This window comes from Papilio machaon, chromosome 17 (assembly GCF_912999745.1).
Source record: "Papilio machaon chromosome 17, ilPapMach1.1, whole genome shotgun sequence".
Taxonomy (NCBI): domain Eukaryota; kingdom Metazoa; phylum Arthropoda; class Insecta; order Lepidoptera; family Papilionidae; genus Papilio; species Papilio machaon.
The window spans coordinates 4052974-4073092 of NC_060002.1; the positions used below are offsets into that span (position 1 = coordinate 4052974).

Sequence of the window (20119 nt, forward strand, 5' to 3'; positions counted from 1 at the left end):
ATCTGCCCAATTTGTGTACAATAATGATGTTGCTCTTTTGATTGAAGATCACGGCTAAAAATGGAAAGATCTTAAAATAAATATCATAGAGAACTAACGACTCTATATATATAAATAATATATAAAATAAAAAAAGATCTATATATATATAAAAGAAAGTCGTGTTAGTTACACTATTTATAACTCAAGAACGGCTGAATCGATTTGACTGAAAATTGGTAAGCAAGTAGCTTAGAACCAGGAAACGGACATAGGATAATTTTTACCCCGTTTTCTATTTTTTATTCTGCGCGGACGGAGTCGCGGGTAAAAGCTATTATAAATAAATATTGTTATTATGTTATATATATTTATGTGCCGCTCAAAATGTAGGTAGTGTAAGATTAAAGCTTTTAAAACAAAGCTAAGGGAAAAAGGATTTTCTATCTAGCTAACAAGTAGTTTGCTTCCGCGTCCCGCTGTGCATAAAATCGATTTTCTTCAGGGACGCATTCGTCGCATGGGAATAAGAAAATAATATTCTGTCAGAGATCTACATTTACAAGTATTTTTAGCCGACTTCAAAAAGAAGGAGGTTATAATAACCTACAATATATAGAAGTATAATAATAATAACTGAAGCTTCAGACAAACATAGCGACATGAGATTAGTATATGTTTATTGAAAATCTTGTACCCACAGATCCAAGCCTAACCTAATCTTGTATTTAATAAACCAAAAAACCCGACAGACTAAAGTTCTAATGGCTGAAATCTCAACATTTTCAAAATTTTAAGTAAATAAGCTGTAATGTTATATGTAACATTTTCTTATTTTAATATGTACTTGAAAACATCGAAAAAATTATTTAGCAATGTAAAACAACTCAAACTCGTTTTTTACTAGTTTAAAATTTCATTTTTTACTTCCACTGTTTACATTTTTGCCGATGTAATGTACCCTATTACACTCAAAGGAAGAAGACAAATTGAATCACACCTCACTCGTCAAAATCGGTTCAGTCATTTAAGCTCTAGACCGTCACAAAATAATACCCATATATAAAAAAAAACAAACTTATACATGCTATACAAAAATTACCCTCTTGTCAGTCGGTTAATAACAGTTTATAAAAGCACACATTTAATTTTGTTAAATTTTTCTGATGATTTTCTTTATACTTAAGTCAATGTAATAAAACTATAGAAAAATGTTTGAATTTCGTATTTGCGAAGTAATATTTTTCTGCCCAAATCCATCCGCGGCGCAGCACTTGAAACTACCCACGAGTGGACAAAAGTAGACATGTCTTCGGGTTCAGATTGGACATGGCGGTCGCCACTTCCGACGTAAGGTGTACAAGCAATTTTATTTCAGCGGACAATATTTTAAAATTAAAACTTACTACTTAAGTATTTATTTCATGACAATTAAAGAAGGAATTTATATTTTTTGAAATAATTTTTTGAAAAGCATCGAATTAAACGCGATATTTTTTTTTTAATTTCTAACACTTTGGACATGTGGTGAGTTATCTAATGTGATACGAATAACGAATACCTTCACGGCTGAAGTGATAGACAATTCTAAATTGTTTCGTTTCGCAATACATTATTCAAATAGTGTAATAGTCAATTCCCCGTATTTAAAAGAGATATTAGATTTTGTAAAAAGTATTATCCTGATAATTTATGGTGACAGTATTTGAAGATCACAAGGGAGTTTACTTGTAATATTTTCCCTGGTCGGAGGTCCGCTGTAAACGATTTAAAAGACATTTTTGCCGTAGATGTTGGCTTTGTAATAGAAAAGTGAAATCTATACGCTCTTGCATCGTTGATTTCTGATTCGATTTAAGTGTAGTTGAGAGGTTTAGCAGGTTTGTTTTATATAGTTTTTAGCGATGGATTGAGATGACAGATTGTATTGTAAACCCATAAATGAGATTTAAATTATATTACTCCAAATTATTTTCATATTTAGAATAACTAAGAAGTTCTAATATGTACAATAAATAACTTAAAAAAGTCAATTTGTAAGAAATAAATATGTACGTACTTTTCTAACAGATTATGTATTAGGTACTTACATTTGGCTATGTTCTTTTTCCGTAATAAATTTATTTTCGTAAATATTTTTATTCTATCGTTGGTCTTTAGACATACGAGTAGCAACATTTGTTATAGTACATTTTTTACATTATTACAATTACAACATTTTTAGATTTGTCTTAAATTATTGGTAAATAAAATGATATAAATAATATAATAATAGGTGTGGAATAGGTAACATAGGAAATGGAATTTCGTGGTTATTAGTGCACGTGTAGCCCCTGCACGGCCGCCCGACTCCCCGACACCCGGTCGCTGAAAATGTTCCCCAAATACCAGCTTTGATTCACCACTACCCTTATTAACTACAATTCGACTCGTTCGAGCGACACAGGAAATGCTTCTGTTGCCAAATGATACATTCTAATTAACTATGTGTGTATATTGTTGTGGTTTTACGTCTATTAAAATTTTCATTTTTTTATTGATTTACCTAACATCATAAAAATGTCAATGAGACATGATGAAAAAAAAATCAGAAGCAATAAATGTACATGAAGGATGTCTCAAATCTTAATCTTGGATGCCAAGTTAAATGAACTTTAAATAGTTACTTAAAATCAAATTCCAGTTGAGAAACTTATATCGATTATAAATACTAAAAAGTTTCTTTATTATTTATCTATCGTAAAAAATAGAACATAAGGGCATGTCCAGACGCGTAGCACGGCGGCACGCGCGCAGATTTATCAGCGTGCGTAATTAAAAGGCGGTACATTACCGTATGAATACGCGGCGGGTGCGTGCCTGTCGCAGCTGTCGCGGCTATACCACGAACAGTATGTTTTAATACTTGCAATTATTTTGATTGGTTAATTACTAATATATGAGTGTGTGAGATTTTTATAGTTTCATTTCAGGAAAAAAAATATAATATATAAAAATTATAATTAAACATATTATCGACATGGCTTATTAATCCCATACACGTATATGCAATTGTTAAATGTACTCGGAAAAATCTTAAATTCTCCAGCGTTAAGTAATGTTTTACAATTCACTATGTCTCGATAAATAAATAAACAGACCTACATAAGTAAAGTTGAACTTAAGAAGAACTTACGTTGACATTTACATAATTAAACCTGATTCGATTTTACATGTCATGTTTTCTAAAATAAAATTTTAAAGCTATACAATAACAATGAATTATATTCGAAGGCAACTATCAAGAGCAATAATCGTAGTATACAAATCGCGTGACGTATCGTGATTGTCTAACGCCGACAGCTGTGTGGCGGAATGTAATTGTTGTCGGGAAGTTTACGGGCGGAGCACATTTTATATCACTCGGTAAGCACCCTAATGCCGAGGATTCATTCACCTCGTCAGATGTTCAATGGGCCAAGCTCGGGGGTTGAAAGTTTACGTTTTTTGCAAAAAAAGTTTTTTTTTTTTTAATTGATTAAAAGTAACAGCGTTGCAGGACAGTATTGCCTTTTGTAGTCTGTTAGAATTTATGAAATAGTTATTGAAATATATTTTTTATACCTTTTTAAATATTCGTCGTAACTTTTGATCAATCGTTTATTATATTTTGAGGTAAATTTTCTATTCAGTTGTTCTTTATTTTCATAAATGTACTTTAAATGTTTAAGCTTTTTAACACAAACATTATATGCTAACGTGATAATGATTTGTAAAGTTTCATCAAGCTGATAAGAACGTAAATATGAAAGAAGCGACAGCTATCATAAAACTTATATTTTTTTCGATATAAATCGAACACAAGGTATTATTAATTACCGATAACTATCTCAGGAACAGCTGTGCACATCGTAAAAGGCACATGAACACAATGTTGGATTAGTTATAGAAAATTTTAATTGGACATTATCACATTAGTTATGGTAATATTCTAACCCTATGAACAAATTTTGCCACGCGAGAACTAATTGGTGACTAGAATTTTTAAATTTTAACTAGCCACTGGTAAATTACACAGTAAGTCTACTATTTTACCTTTCTTTCTCTACTTGTCAACGAAAGTTAATTAAACAATATGTATATTCAAGAGTCGCTTAAATGTTAACGATTTTTCTCAATTTATTTCTATTTAAGTATAACTTAGTATTTTATGTTTTATGGATTGTATGTTACCCAAAAAGTATTTCAATTTATAACATTATTTTATATTTGCTAACTGACAACAGGAGTAAATTATAAAATACACAATAACACGGCCTAGCGCGAATAAACATGGGAAAGTTTTCGTAACGCCATCGACAAAATTTGAATTAAATTTTGACATATTTTGTCGATAACGTAACGAATTTGCTTGTCTCAAATAGTCATGCTAAGCCCTCTACAATTTTAAATTAGATTTTAAATCTATTTTAAGTAAGATATGTAAAAGAAAAAGACGTTCCAGTGAACTTAAAATATCTTTAATTTCACATACAATACGAAGACGTTATTATAAACACCTGAATGAATTTGTATAATACGTAATAACCCCATAAACACTTTACACTTGTACAATCACCGACAAGTGTCTTACAACGCACCCTTCAAGAAACGGGTCAAGGTGCGTACCTGTTGCGCCCGTCTTTACAACTTAAACTTAATGGGGGATATCGTTCAAGGAAATTAGGGGAACCGTGACTTAATCGATGTCGTATTTTAAAGTGTTACTTTCTGTTTAACATTGACTTTTAATATATATTTTATTTGTCTTGTAGGATTTATAACCATGTTATTTGAAAATGCCTGATGGAAGTTTGCTGTCTAATTACGATGTGACAAATACAAACATATGTAACTACAGATCTCTAACACTAATGATTGAAAGAGCAGTCACCACAATGGTATACGATTTCCTCAGTGTACTATCCCGTATCAAAGCTAGTCAAACCCAAAATTATGAGCATGAATATTGGTACTAACAATTCTCGTATTAGGTACTTTAATAGTAACTAATCAGCGTCAATATAAAACTTAATAAATTAATAGACTACAATGTAATTTTTGATTGTAATAAGAAAACTTTAAAACTGCTTCATCATCTTCCAGGCCTTTTCCCACTCACGAGGGGTCAGCACACAAGGTTTTATAAACCTTAAGATTTTGGCTTAAGTTTTTACAGCCGGCCGCCTGCCTGTCGCCAAACATCTTGGGAGGAATTTCTTAAAAATAAATGTAATATATATAAATAATTCAAAATTTCTTCTAAAAATACACCAAAAATGAGTAAGAAAACATTATAAACAGAAAAACCTTCAGCTTTAAAACTGCTTATCCGATTCCAATCATTCTTAAACGTAAAAATGTTATCGACAATAGATAGAAAAATAAGAAAGGATTTAAAACATTGCATTTGAATTTGAATAAATATACATTTTGCTAACAATTCGTCTGTAACAATAGTGCCCCTTTGGTAACTCTCAAGAATGAAATCGCGAAAATAATATTATTGAAGAGCCCGCATCTCTCTCAAGCCATTGCCCGCGTTCGAGTCAACTGAATGGTTTGCGGGCTGTTTCATGACACAATTTTTTATTCTACTGTAGCCATATGTCGCTTATTATTCTTTAAAAAATTTGGATTTTTTTTTCTCTGTCTTGCAACGAATGATGTGACGCGTCTATTTTGAACCTCGATTCGAATACTAGTTTGCATACTGGTTTGTAGTTTTTTTAAGTAACAATTCAAATTACCTATATGTGAGACATGTAGAGACGTAACTAAACAATGGTAGATGATAAAGGGCGCCCTGTGTGTGCGCTCACCCTTAACGGCGCGTGTACACCTGCCCGTATCAGTGCGCGCGCGCCGCAGCTGCCGAGTATTATAGATAGCGGTATAAGTTAAAATATTACAGATTTGACCAATGTCAATAAAGGCTTGACTTGTCCTAATTCCACGAAGTGGGTAGGCCTTTATAGTATACAACTATTTAGCTCTACGATAGGTGTACTATTATATTAAATATTAACTATAAACCAATCCAAAGTATTTAGGACCTCAAGACGTCTTTTTTACCCAAAAATTTCTAAAGAATTTGCAAACATTAATGTCATAGTTAAGTATAGTTTATTGTTATGTCTTTGTTTTATGTGTGTACGTACGTTTATATACCATGTTCTTTTAATTCGTTGTCACAATTTTACGTCGTTTCGACAGTGGAACCTCACTCGATAGTAAACAAGCTGCTTGTGCACGGAACTGTACCAACGTTCTGTCAACCGCGGCCTGTTGCTAAGAGTCGACCAGACATACGGGCGCTGTTGTATTTAGATAATGGCGAATAATGAACTTGCCATGTGCATTCTTAAGGGCGCAATTGTATTAGTCGTTAACTCGGTTGATCGTATACCTGGCAGCGGAGAATCCCCTCATGCTGTATAACGACTGAGTGCCAGTGAGAATGCTGTGTAATGACTAATAAAAACGGATCTTGCATGCAACCGCTTTGGCATGCGTGACAAGGAAATCTCCACGCATGCGGGTGCTAACGACTAATGAAACTGCGCCTTAATAGCGTGTAATTGAAGACTGAAACAATTGCAGACCAAAGTCGATAGTAAGGTCTCGAACGGGTTTAAAATAATTGAAAAAATATCTAAACTACTTGGATTAGTCTGTTCCATAAATACTAGTGATGCAACGGAAGTGTCTTACCGGAACCAGAAACGGAAACAGATGTCAAAAATAAATTTTAGCAGAAACGGAAACGGAAACGGATGCGGAAACAGAAGTGTAAAAAATAATAATAAAAAACATATTTACAAAAATATTTGTTTCGGTAAAAACAGTTTGTATTCGTTTTTAATTTATTAAGGCATTGGATATCGGTGTCCTTTAGCCTTCAATGTATGTATTTTTACTGCGCTGCAATAAGTTAAAATACGCGTTTTTTTTTTAATTTATTTTCAGGAAACAAAATTACACTATTTACAAATTAAAGTTCGCCAAACCACTCGTGTTGACAAACGACAAATATATTTCTAACTATATAATGATGATATATTACATGGTTATCACTTATTCAAAAGTACATTTAATAACTCGTAAGTATGAAATAGTCACATTTTGCCAGTTGTCAAATTTTATATGGACAACAACTAGACAGTTTACTCCAGCAAGAGAAACTGATTGTTTCAAACAGCAGCAGAAAATATCACGCGCTTAAATTCACAAAATAGTACGTAAACAAACAAATGCGACAAGTGCCGAAAGGCCGCGCACGGACTGCCCGTCTCGCGCCGCGCATTTGGATCTCTCAGCCGTCGTAAAGTTCCGTTTTATCTCCGTTATAAAAGTTGCGGAAACAGAAGCAGAAACGGATGTTGAAAAGCACGCGGAACTTCCGCACTTGCGGAAACGGAAAAAGACATCCGTTGCATCACTAATAAATACTATAATATTTTATACATTTAATATTTCACTTCTAAGGATACATTTCTATCATTATTATAATAGAAAACAACTATATGCAAAAAGAAAGTTCAAATTTTAGAGAGTCAGCTACGTAATAATAAAATGCAGGTAATAATACTCATAGAATCATAATCTCCGTTGCTTTGCTGAACTTGCTCTCATTAAAGTGTTTATATTCTCCCCCTTTTTTCGTTAAAGGCCGTGTGCCGAAAACACAATAAAATAATCCAACGCATTGTACAAAATACGACATGTGGTACCGTCAACAAATAAAACTTAGAAACGTTTTAAATCATTCGTTTAGTTTAGATATCACTAACATTATTTATCGCTTTAATTTATTAAAATTACAGAATTATTAATAAAAGCCTTAAGTGTATTTTTAAATATAAATCATCCATACATCCTTCATCAAATACATAATATTATTTAAGAATCCAAATTGATAAAATCGACCTCATAGCTAATGTAAACGCAAGTTCCAGTTAATGATTTGGTTTATAAATATAAGATAAACTTATTTTTGCCACTTCCTTCTTTTTATTGTATTCTTCGTTTTTCATTATCATACTGCCAATTTTTACAATTGAAATAAGTATTTTTATGCAATCTGTACCAAGGTGCATTACGGGGAGCGCACTCGGCGCGTGGCATGCGCGTGCGCACGCGTTCTTGCCACTGAATACGATTTTAAGCTGTCACGGCGGTTGCTTTCAGGTGCGTGCGCATTTACAATACTCTGCGACCCACCTATATGTTTTTGTTTAGTCGATCAACGATTTCACACGATTTATTTTTATACTATGTACACTTTATTTACAACATTTTATCAATGTAAACAACATCGTCGTAACACCAAACCAAAATAGGGAAGAACATTTAAGTAAGTGGAAGAAAACAAAATTCAATGAAATATGGTTAGTTAAGTTATTGATATGAAATCAAAGCTGCAATCAACACTCTGAATAACTATTCAAGTACAGTATACTTGAGTAGTTATAATAGACGGACGCGATAGGAAGTTTTTCCTATGGCATTTAATTTTTTATTTAAATATTACCATCAAAATATAAAAAGCGAAGGATTCAATATTACAGAATTCAAATAGGAAATTTTAAAAAAGTAACGTAGTTTTTTAATGCCTAAATAAGAATCCTTTGAAATGTACCCTAACCATTTTGAACATGGTTGTTTTTGTGGATCGTCTGTCGGCTCACATCGGCAGCAATCAGTCGATGAAATCCAGGCACACCTGCGGGATGGCACGGGCCGAGGGTGCGTTGCTATGGTAACGATTAATACACTCTTTTTATGGATTTGTTACTTAATGTTATTTTAAAAACTTTTGAAATTACTACATACTATGTTAGGTGAGATATTATCATAACCTAAGATTTAGTTCTATAGTTCTATATTTAGTTTCTGTAGAGAAAAGTTTCATTTTATTTTTTTAAATGCATGAAGGGAAAAACACTACATAGAGTTGCACTTATATGTAACCCCATTAAGTTTATATGTTATTTTATATGATGAATAACTTTTAAGTGTAGAGTAACGCTAACAAACTTTCCAACAGTGTAAAAAAATTCATTCACGTTTTAACCATGTATCGTTAGTTTATGAAGATATTTCAAATCTCCACAATACCTTTGTAATGTAATATGTAGCGTAAATAATTCATTTTTTTTTCGAAATCGGCACAGATAAGTAATGTTATACGCATGCGTGTTCTCATAATTTCCACCCTAACGTGTAACAATGGCGGGGAATACAAAAGCTCTGCGCGCGCATCTGTCACACGCCGCCCTCTGATTGGTCAGCGAGCCCGCGCGCGCTCACCCTCACAGATTTACACAAAAGTCCAATCGATACCGATAAAGTACTAACGGTAAAATGGATGTCCGATAAATTGAATTGCCTTTATACCACTAGTCAAAAAACTTTATTATTTATAAATTAATGGGATTTTTTTGGTGCAATACTTACTATTAGCCTAAACAGTCTATAATAGATTGTGATAAAGTATGTTACCAGAGAAGTTACTAAATACAAGAATCTAATAGATATAGTTATAGGAAGTCTTTGGTGAAAATCAACGAGGGTTCATTCTCGTAGCGTTACGTATCATAGTTTTATCTTTACCAAAAGTTATGATATAATACAATTCGTAAGTTGATTGTGATACTTATGTCAATATAAATTGAAGACAGCAACACGGTAGCGAAAAATGCTTTTATTACTACTATTTACATATTTACAATATTATTTCATCGAACTCTATACAGGACTATATTTCGTTGTTCACTCGTCGAGTTCCCGCGCGATTCTCTCTTTTCTTCTCTATATTTCTCAGTAATTAAAAAAGCAAAAGTTCTTAGTGGCCAGTATGCCAAAACTTTGACAGAATTTTTAATAAATTATACCAATGTTCGGATTTGTGCACAGGACAAATTATGTTAAATAAACTACGCCTACACCTGGTTGGTTTTAGGAAGACTACGCGCTTTTCTCTTATATTATTGTATATGAGTCCCAGAGGACACCGACACCACTACACAATTGGCTGGGAAATAAACTCCTGACCATCAACATAAGTATCGTAATTATAAAAAAATAATCTCACAATATACTTTAGGGTCGGGATGATATAAAGCAGGAAACAATTACACTAAAGGTGTGCGCTGTGTACGGAGCACTCGAAAGTGTCAACAGCGCACATCCTTCCGAGCGTTTCCCACGTGCCCGACCGCGCTGCATTGTTTTAAATCTTTTATAGCCCTTTACTTTTTACTAACATAAAACTATTTTTACATACACGTTACATAATTAAATGTTTTATGAATCGTTCCATCTTACTACAATGTTTTAGACTTTTAGATGGCTCTATAGACAGGTAAACTGTTGAATTAGAAAATAAATTTAAATTATTTAACAGTGACATAAAAACATTTTATATAGTCGTGTAAGGTGATGGCATCGGCGATCACATGTTACTGAGATCGGCTGGAATCATACCTGAACACTTCCCACAGTAATTTGTAACACCTATTGATGGATTACACTTATAAAGTGTTACCAAACTTAATTGTACCAAATTAACAGTATGGTAAAAACTGCGATATTTTTTATTTCTTAATAAGATGAAATATGCACTGTGTATTTATGTTCTTTTTCTGCAATACATTTGGTTGTTATTAGTGGCCAGCAAACACCTTGTTATGATATTTTGTTCCATAACGAATATATCATACTTCGACCACATTAGATATGATTATGGTCAAACAATATACATAATTGATTCAGTAAAAAAAAATTAAGACCAAATTAGTGTGAACAATCTTTCGCTCACACTGTGACAACAGCTGTGGTCGTAGCAGTTTGAATTACATACATTCATTATGTAGGTACGGAGGTATGCAACAGTGATCGAGTGTAATCGATACTGCACTTATTTCATTACTTGTTGACACCGGTGTTGGCTGGGCGTGTGGATTCGCGGGGTATCGCGGGGAGGGTGGAGTGGCGAGGTACACAGGCGAGTAGGATGCGCGCGAGCAAGTTTCCGGGCGCGTGCGCGAGTGGGGCTTCGCAGTTCCGGTGCGCGTGAGCCGACACCAGCCGCTTGACGCCACCAAGCCGGACGCTGTGCAATTGACACTTGAAGCACATAACTACAAATATACTAAGTAATATACCATGTCTTGTCCTGTTGTCCTTTATACTGCTATATCACAATTCTGGTTCCCTAACATTTACTGTTCACGCAGTTTAACTTTTTACTTTAGTTATGTGAATAATATAAATATTTAACAAAGGTAGGTATAACTTAGATAAGAATTTCTCAAAAGATTTCCCAGTAATCTGGTAAAAGTTACAGGACTTGAGGAACGTTTTATTTATTAGAACTCAATATATTCACAATATTTGATGCATTTGTATTATTAACACAGCGATTCATTCCTGTCGTCTGCAGAATTAATTAAAAACAACGCACTTATCGTTAACGCACAACGCACAACAAATTTACCGTTGGTTTCCTAAACCCAGTATAAATCCCAGTTTAAAACATATTGTTGTCTCTGCTTTATCAAAATTAAATGTCAGGGTTAATACACACGTTAGTATCTTACGTAGTACTTAGCATCGGAAAAATGTAAGTTTTAGAAATAAGTCGTAATTTCAAAGCATTAAACTTTTATCAAGCTTACAAGCATCGAATAAAATAATGTTACCCATTTAAGTTCAGTTTCATTTAATTTGTACTTTCAAAGTGTATGCATCGAGTCGGCGACATCAAAGTAGCGGGAAGCCTCTATTCGTCCGCGTGCCTGCATTCATCGTATTCCAACAATCGCGCTGATTACAGCGAGACCTCGCTATAATTCAATACAACGAGATGATTCAATTACATTCAATTATTATCTCGCTTTGTTGATGTAGGCGGGGCGTGCTGGGCGGAGCTAGGGCGGGCGGCAAACTCCGCCCAACTCAGATTTCCTCTCCGTATAATTTTGTTTTCCATTTATGTATTTGTCGTTTAATATTCATTATGAATTGGCACTTCATGCTACAATATTAAAATATCACGTTTTTTAACAAGTTCTTTTATAATTTTCACTTAATGTTTTAATTTCAGGAATGTTTCAAAAGCAAATGTAAAATGTCTATGTTTAAATGAACCCTATTTATCGTTTTGTTAATTGTTACAAAAATAAATATTTAAATGGATCACGTTTAAGATAAAATTCCACCTTGAATTTAGTCAAGTTCAAGAGGAATGTAATCACATAATTATGAAATCAATCCTCTCTTTCTAGCAACTGCTATTAAATAAGGATGGAAAACATAATTCAAGCACGTAAATGCCTACAAGGTGGGAAGTTATGTTCCAATGCGGGTGTTATCAGAGGTTGTCGTCGTTTAGGAGTGTTTTTTAGTCCATAGATGTCGATAGCTCGAAAAAACTTGGTGGGCACTTGTAGCTTGCGTATAGGGGCCGCATAGCGCACCGCTGTCGGATCCTGAATAGATACACTACGGTTCAAAGCATTCTACAGTATGTTTCTTAAAATACTTTTGGTAATTGCAGAATTGGACTCCGGCACATACACTCATCAGACGCAACGAGAATTTACTTTGACTTCACGACAGCCTTTTGTGTGGTCGTGGTATTTCATCTCGCGAGCGAGCTTTTCGTGCGCCAGCTAATGCTGCTGCGGACTATAAAAGATTTAAATAAATTGAAAGTACTTAGAATAAATAATTTTTCATCACAACATAACATAACATAGAAATTTTCCACAAAACGTAACTACGGGTTATGCTTACTCTATTGGTCCACAAATAAATTGCTTGAAGTATTTAGCGACAAACGTGCACTAAAATGCCACTATTGTGTAAGTAATAATATTAATAATCCAAACAAAAGAGAGCACCCTGTGCGAGGGTTGGGATCGCACGCGCCGGGGTGTGCAGGGTGCAGAAAACCCGTCAGTCCTGTGCCGACCGCGCCGGAGAGCGGACGCCGCGCACCCCTAAATACCACCCAACCCGATACGAAAACTTTTTGAACATACTTTGACATTTTTCTAAATCCATTTCATAAATTAAAAAAAAAGTTTTTTTTTTTAATTTAAAGTTGAGTATACAGTGGCTCCAGGGGTGTCGTCGGTTGAGTCAGCAGTGGACCAGGCAAAGGTATGAGTCATTTTTTAAATTTTCTCGCCATAGAAACACCCTCGGGCTTTCACCTGTGCGAAACTACGGTCGCAAACTTTACTGCGCGCCAACTGTATTGTGTTTTTATTTTTACTCTTGTTGAATATTAAACCTTCTGTAATCACTTAATTCTTAAGATAAGTTTCCCAAAATACGTTTGGATACCTTTTTAATGTTATTAAAAAAAATATGAGTAAGACGAAATAATTCCCTGTTATTTATATATATTTATTTGTAAATCTCTTGGTTAAAATATCTAATAAGAATTTATATTGTTGACGTACAACTACTTATTTTAACTTCTTACTAGTATTAACTTTTTTTGGAGTCTCGCACTTAAAGCAGTTTTAGAAATTGGTATATTCAACATTTATCTTATTTCAGAGTTTCAAAAAATCTTTATTTTAATAACATACGCGGTGTTCATTTTTCAGATATCTCGATAGATAACCAAAGTTTGCTCACGTAGTGTAAAACCTAGTTTTAGTTGTCTAAGTTTGTAGAGGGATATCGTATTCCATGCAGTTGGTTCTTGCGGTTCTTCATTGGAAACTGGCAAAGTTCACTGAAGCCGAACACATTTTCATATCCTCAAAGTTACTTCAGTAAATGTATCGATTAATTTAGATTTAATATTAACATGGTCGTGATATAACTACACTATTTCTGAAGTTATAAACTTTATAAAAATCTCGCTTTTGTCTGCGACTTCGTCTACTCAGAATTAAAAAAAACTTAAAAATAAGTCGTACATATGTATCACAAATTTCATCCAGATTCGTTTAGCATTCTGGAGATGCCTTCTAACATTTGTTAGTTTCATTTGTTGTCATTTTACATTTACATTTAAACAATTACATTTATGAAATTTGTAAGAAGTAAGATAACAAATTCTTACATAATTTCGATTTCGAAGTTCTTTCCAGTTTTAAAAAAATAAAAAATCGTACTTTTTCATTCGTACTTATATAGAATTACATATAAGTATAATATATATGCAGTTCATAATACATACATTTTACATATTAAATAATAGCTTAATAAAATATTCCCTCGCTTGTATAATTATAAGTTGTGATCGGAGGCGTTAATGTAACACTTTCAGTTACAATAATTAAAGGTGTGAGCCGCCTCAAATATAAGTCACAGAGTTCTGATTAAATATTAATCAGTCAGCCGTCAGCCGTAACCAAACCCTTTGTAATGAAGTGGTTACTATTTTAACCATTTGATTTGTTATAATCTATTTTATCATTTTTGGAAATTATCTTGATGTCCAGTGTTGAAATCATAGAGGAAGGAAAAGCAAGTGCGATAATCTATATATATAAAAGAAAGTCGTGTTAGTTACACTATTTATAACTCAAGAACGACTGAATCGATTTGACTGAAAATTGGTGGCCAGGTAGCTTAGAACGAGGAAACGGACATAGGATAATTTTTACCCCGTTTTCTATTTTTTAATCCGCGCGGACGAAGTCGCGGGTAAAAGCTAGTTTAGGATAATTTGGAAAAAGAAGGAAATTAAAATAATTAAATAAAAAGGCGAAAAGTCAACTGATACATTTTAGGATAAAAAAGAAAACATAAAATATTCTAAATTTAAAAACATAATATCTATCTATAAAGAAAGTTGTGTTAGTTACATTATTTATAACTCAAGATCGGTGGAACTGATTTAGCTGAAATTTTATGGGGAGGTAGCTTAGAACTAGGAGACGGACATAGAAACTTTTTTATCTTGTGCGCATTTTTTTTTATTCCGCGCGGACGGAGTCGCGGGTAAAAGCTACTTATGAATAAAAACGTATGTTAAGAGGTTCCATTTGCATCGGCAACAGACAGTAATTTTTATATTAGTCTACCATTGCCGCGCATTTGTTGTCTTATGTTCGCTTTTTATCACTGGTTAAATACGTAATTTTTAGTATGTTGAGAATGGGTTAAAAGTCCTATGCGTTCCTTTTTGTGCATTTATATAACCGCTCTTTAACTTACTCTGTTAATTCATTAAGTTTATGAAAATAACGATTTAAGTTCATACTTAACGTACGCGGAAGTTACTAGTTCTAAAACTTGGTCATAATAAGTATTGGTGGAAAGTTTGCTGAACCTATTTACCTTATTAGGTATCTGTTCTTCGTGCGATGTGTCTTTTATATATTTTCTTCCGCATTCAGAGTCTTTAACAGGCCATTTAGAAAGACCTTTAATGTAGATTTAAATCTAATAGAGTCTAAGTATGTAAGTTAATCATTGACATTCCAATCGCAAAACGTTATTATTATTTAAAATCTTATAAATAAACATATTTGACTTCGTTGTAGGGACTTAGTACCACCTCAAGGTAATTTTCATAAAACAATACTTTTAGTTCTATACCTAATTATAATAAAGCTTTTACGTATGCTATCATTTTCAATGTTTGTTCGTAACTAAAGAAGTATTAAGGGTGAGAGGGCGAGGCATTTCATTTGTACCCGCGCGGCCGCCGGCAGGGGAGAGCGTGGGAGCCGGGATCTCGCATGTAATTAGGTAACGCCGCTCCAACCGACGCACAACTATGTATTTGTCCCTCTCCACAGATTACCCTGTCACTTATACTAGATGTCATTTGCGGGGTTTTTATAGCTTCGTAATAGAATTAATTTAGTCGGTGAAAACAGTTTCTTATAAATCCATAAGCAATTAATACGATAATTTTATCTGAAATATCTAGATTTAACATGAGGGTTTTCGACAAGAAAAACAATTAAGCCATTGGGATTTTGTTGAAATATTATTTTTTGATGTAAAAAAAAATATCATTAAATATAAGTAACATTTTAACAACAATGCATCGGTTCTTTTCATTGACAATGTGAATCTGTTTTCGTTCGACAACAAATCATCCTTAAAAGAGCAATTTACTTCACAACATTTTTAGTTCGAACGCGTTACAATCAACGAAATGGGCCACTTTAACACTAGCTAAGGGACAACAGTTTCCACAATGTTATTTTTCTGTTCTATTTATTTCTTGTTTTGTACGAACTTATGTGATTTCAATTTATGTACGATGTATTTCTATTGTTACAGACAGACAATCACATTTAGTAGCAAAATGAAAGTGTTGCTTATTTTATTTGAAATAAGTCGAAAGATTTAAATATGGAAGCGGCACTACCACATTTTCATCGGTTATCGACGTCCCGTTTCTATCATCAATATGCCGCACCCCCCGTCCGGATCTCCAGCAACTATCTTCATGAACTCTTGCCGCAGCAACATCCCAGTATTCTTCAACAATATTTAGCATATTACAATGAACCATTGGTGCCGCTTGATCTATCGCTAAAATCAACTTCTCCTATAACCCCACCTTGCACTCCCCCGCCCTCACAGAAGCGAAAATCTCCAGATGAACTAAACAATACACAATCTCCGAAAATATTTAGACACTTTGAAGAAAGTAACTCAAAAGAAGCAATTGATAAGATCCAAAAACGCAAATGTGATGATGATAATTCTAATGACAGCGATAGTCCTGAGGCAAAGAAACTTAAATTCACCAAACAATTTTTCGACGAATTACGCACATGTCTACCAGCAGAACAAGCTTCACCAAAAAGCGGAAGGAGTTCGCCGGACATTGTTGAAATAAGGGACGTCGAAGAGCGTCCAAAGAAGTCTCCGAAACCTCCGCAACCGATGAAAAAGAGTAAAGCAGTCAGAAGATTAATGTTTGATGAAGACAAAACGTCTCCCGTGTCTGGAACGATCATACGGGACTTGGCTGAAGATGAAACGTTAGTTGTTCGAAAGGTAAATTTTAGCACTATAAAAAAATCACAGAATATAGTGATAGATATTTCTTGATTAAGTTCTGCTTTTGAAAAGATTGCGTATCTATGGATGAATCCTATTCTTTAGACGTTTTGATTGTTCTTTGATTACATATAAAAGTCTTTTTCGTATGCCATCTACCATAAAATTTACACAAACAATAAACAAAGCGTTCATCTACTATTTGTATGAAATATAAATTGCGAAATTGCAAAGGTACTGCTAATTAGCCGTTGTGGCCATAGCATTAGCGGCACCGGCGACTTTCCTTATCGCTTCGGCAATTAAACGCTATGAAATCGCGTATTGTGTTATGTTTACGTTAATAACAGGCTTCGAGTGGACTCGCAACGCTCGCAGAGGGGTGGCTTTGAGGACATTAAATGAACCATAAATCATACATTCTTAGTACAAAACCACCTCTTACTTCTTTATCCTAGATGAACGATAATGTCCCATTAAATTATATCAAAACACCTTCAAATAACATGCAATTTGTTTTCACGTGATACAATCTCAAATAAAAAAAAGTTAAGTACTAAGCTACTAAGTTACTAGGCAATAAACCACGGCACTAGAATCAATTTTACATTACTTGTATTCTTTGTAAAACTTGTATTCAAAGTTTTATAAAATTGATTTTTATTTCATTTACAATGGCTAAAAGCAAGTTGAGAATAAATGTTGTCCAGTACAGTGATTAGAATTTTATAAATGAACTTTTAAACTAAAAAAAAATTTAACTTACTACTTCCAGGTTGCAGTTTTGGTAACACACTTAAAGATAGACTTTTCTTATAAACCACCTTATTATATTACTCATCAAAAGTGTTCTTTATAGGGCGACATAGATCCAGCGTTCAACGTAGTCGAAGTGACAGACGAGGCGAAGGCCCTCATAGCAAGCATAGAGAACCGCCTTGGCCGTTACATCTGCCGTCTCTGCCGGCGACTATACGGGGATGCGTTTGCTCTAGCACAGCACAGGTGTTCCAGAATCGTGCATATTGAATATCGCTGTCCCGAATGTGATAAGGTTAATATAAACATTTATTTTATTTTATCATTTCTATGAGAACTCAAGATAACAATATTTTTGAGTCGTAAATTTATAACTCGTATTTTAAAATTAGTTGTTTAATTTTAAAATACGAGTTCTAAATTTAACATTTTGCTGATCTGCTCTTTTTTATTTTAAAATATAAGACAGACAACATGATACAAAGGTTATTTTATTAATTCATTTAGCTACACTAATAACGTTTATCGAGAACAATATTTAACATCCACAATTAAATTTTTCCCACATATAATTTAATGACAGATAACTAACCCTTCAAATTATCAGATACAAAACAAATTATTATCGGTTATTTAACAACTCATCTCCAATACTCTAAAAAAAAAACGTGCAGTAATTCAAAGTATATTCGTGTGGGAACGTAATAGGGAGGGTGTGTGAACACTTGGCACTTTTCCATGGGAAGCGTTTACTAGCGAAATATTTTTACACCTTAATTGATATGTACGACAATGCGTGACTAAATATACTTAACTGGTCATCTCAATTATAAAGAAACAATGTGATCATGTATTTATGAACAGCCGGCATCAGTTTCATAGGGTATTAGAGTAACAATTTTTAAATACAGACATTTTTTTTTTTGTTTAAAATAATTTTAATGAAATTTTATTTAAACATTAGTATTGTACTACTAATGTTTAAAGGTTTGTGTTTATCACGAGAGCAATCGACGATTTATAAATTTAATAATTACATAATAATTTTTTTTTGTAACAAAAAGGTCACGATTTTTTTTTATCAATCAATATTTTTCCCGTGTCTAGGTATTCAATTGCCCAGCAAACCTGGCATCCCACCGTCGTTGGCATAAGCCGCGCGTGGCTGGCGCCAGCAAGCGACGAGAGCCAGCCACTGACGGCCGTTTCCCCTGCCACCGCTGCGGTAAGATGTTCCGAAGACAGGCGTATCTTCGTAAACATCTGCTGGCTCACGAACAACCCGATGAAGTGGAAAAAGAACCTTCTGCATTTCGACAGGTCCATGTAGATTATCCGACTTATCCACCGGTAAGTGATATGCTCTTTAAATAGTGATAAATCTTATCATATGAACTTGTTATTTTTTTAAAGTGTGATATACCAACAACAAGTAAATACATAATTAAAATCAAAATAAACTATAACGCGTAAACCAATTAAATTCTTTTTAATCGTACGTCTTTTATTCCTGACTTAATTAATATTTCTTACGGCTGTAAATTAACAGCTTTATGCCGCTAGAAATACTGCCGGCAGCATGCCCATTACTCTGGAAGCTTGAGGCGGCCCTTAATCATATCAAAAGGGTTTAAAATTACAAAATACTGTCACAACTAAAATGTTTATTTTGTATATAGGAATGCCGTGACAACAACTATAATACGTTCTGGAACAAGATCCCGGTGCCGCAGCAGGAGGTGTCCTGGGATGACGTGCAGGCAAGGTGCGCGTCTCCATGCTCCTCGGAAGATTCCAGAAGTCTTGACGTCACGGGCTCGGAAGACGAGGGCGGGGGAGAGGACGGCTGACGACGCGTGTTGCGGCCCGTGCCGCGCTTCCCCTACCCGGTGCACAGCACTCTCTACCCCTACCCACATCCCTACGGACACGACCGTATGTACTTCTCTTAGATCTTTAAAAAACAGTTATAAACTAATACCCGAAATTTATCATTTTTGATTAATATCATGGTATTTTTTTAAATCATAATCTATTATTTAAAAGGCAATCGTATAACTTTTCTAATTAATTAAATTATACAAAGTAATTAAAATAATTTTCGGATCGATCTCAATGATAGTTTGTTTATTTCGGCCGTAAGAATAGTCGTAGGCGTCTCTGTTATACATATTACTCGTAATTCTATATGTAAGTATCTTAACATGTACTGAACTGCTGGACCGGTCTTGATGAAGTTTTTTTTGTGTTTTTTTAAGCGGGCCGTGTATAGATTCACGATAGATTCATGATACAGTATGACAACTTTAATAAAAAACTTCACTGCTACTTGTACATATTGATACTCTATATAATTAAACTATTT

The 20119-nt window shown here is 33.9% G+C and overlaps 1 protein-coding gene across 1 annotated transcript; it reads left to right on the forward strand.

Moving 5' to 3' along the window:
- Nucleotides 1-15914: 15914 nt before the first annotated feature.
- Nucleotides 15915-19711, forward strand: LOC106721456 (zinc finger protein 675). The gene is made up of 5 exons (XM_014516394.2): nucleotides 15915-15920; nucleotides 16324-16992; nucleotides 17855-18049; nucleotides 18862-19104; nucleotides 19434-19711. Exons 1-5 carry the CDS (start codon nucleotides 15915-15917, stop codon nucleotides 19602-19604), a joined length of 1284 nt encoding a protein of 427 aa, XP_014371880.2. The 3' UTR covers nucleotides 19605-19711.
- The last annotated feature ends 408 nt before the right edge of the window (nucleotides 19712-20119 follow it).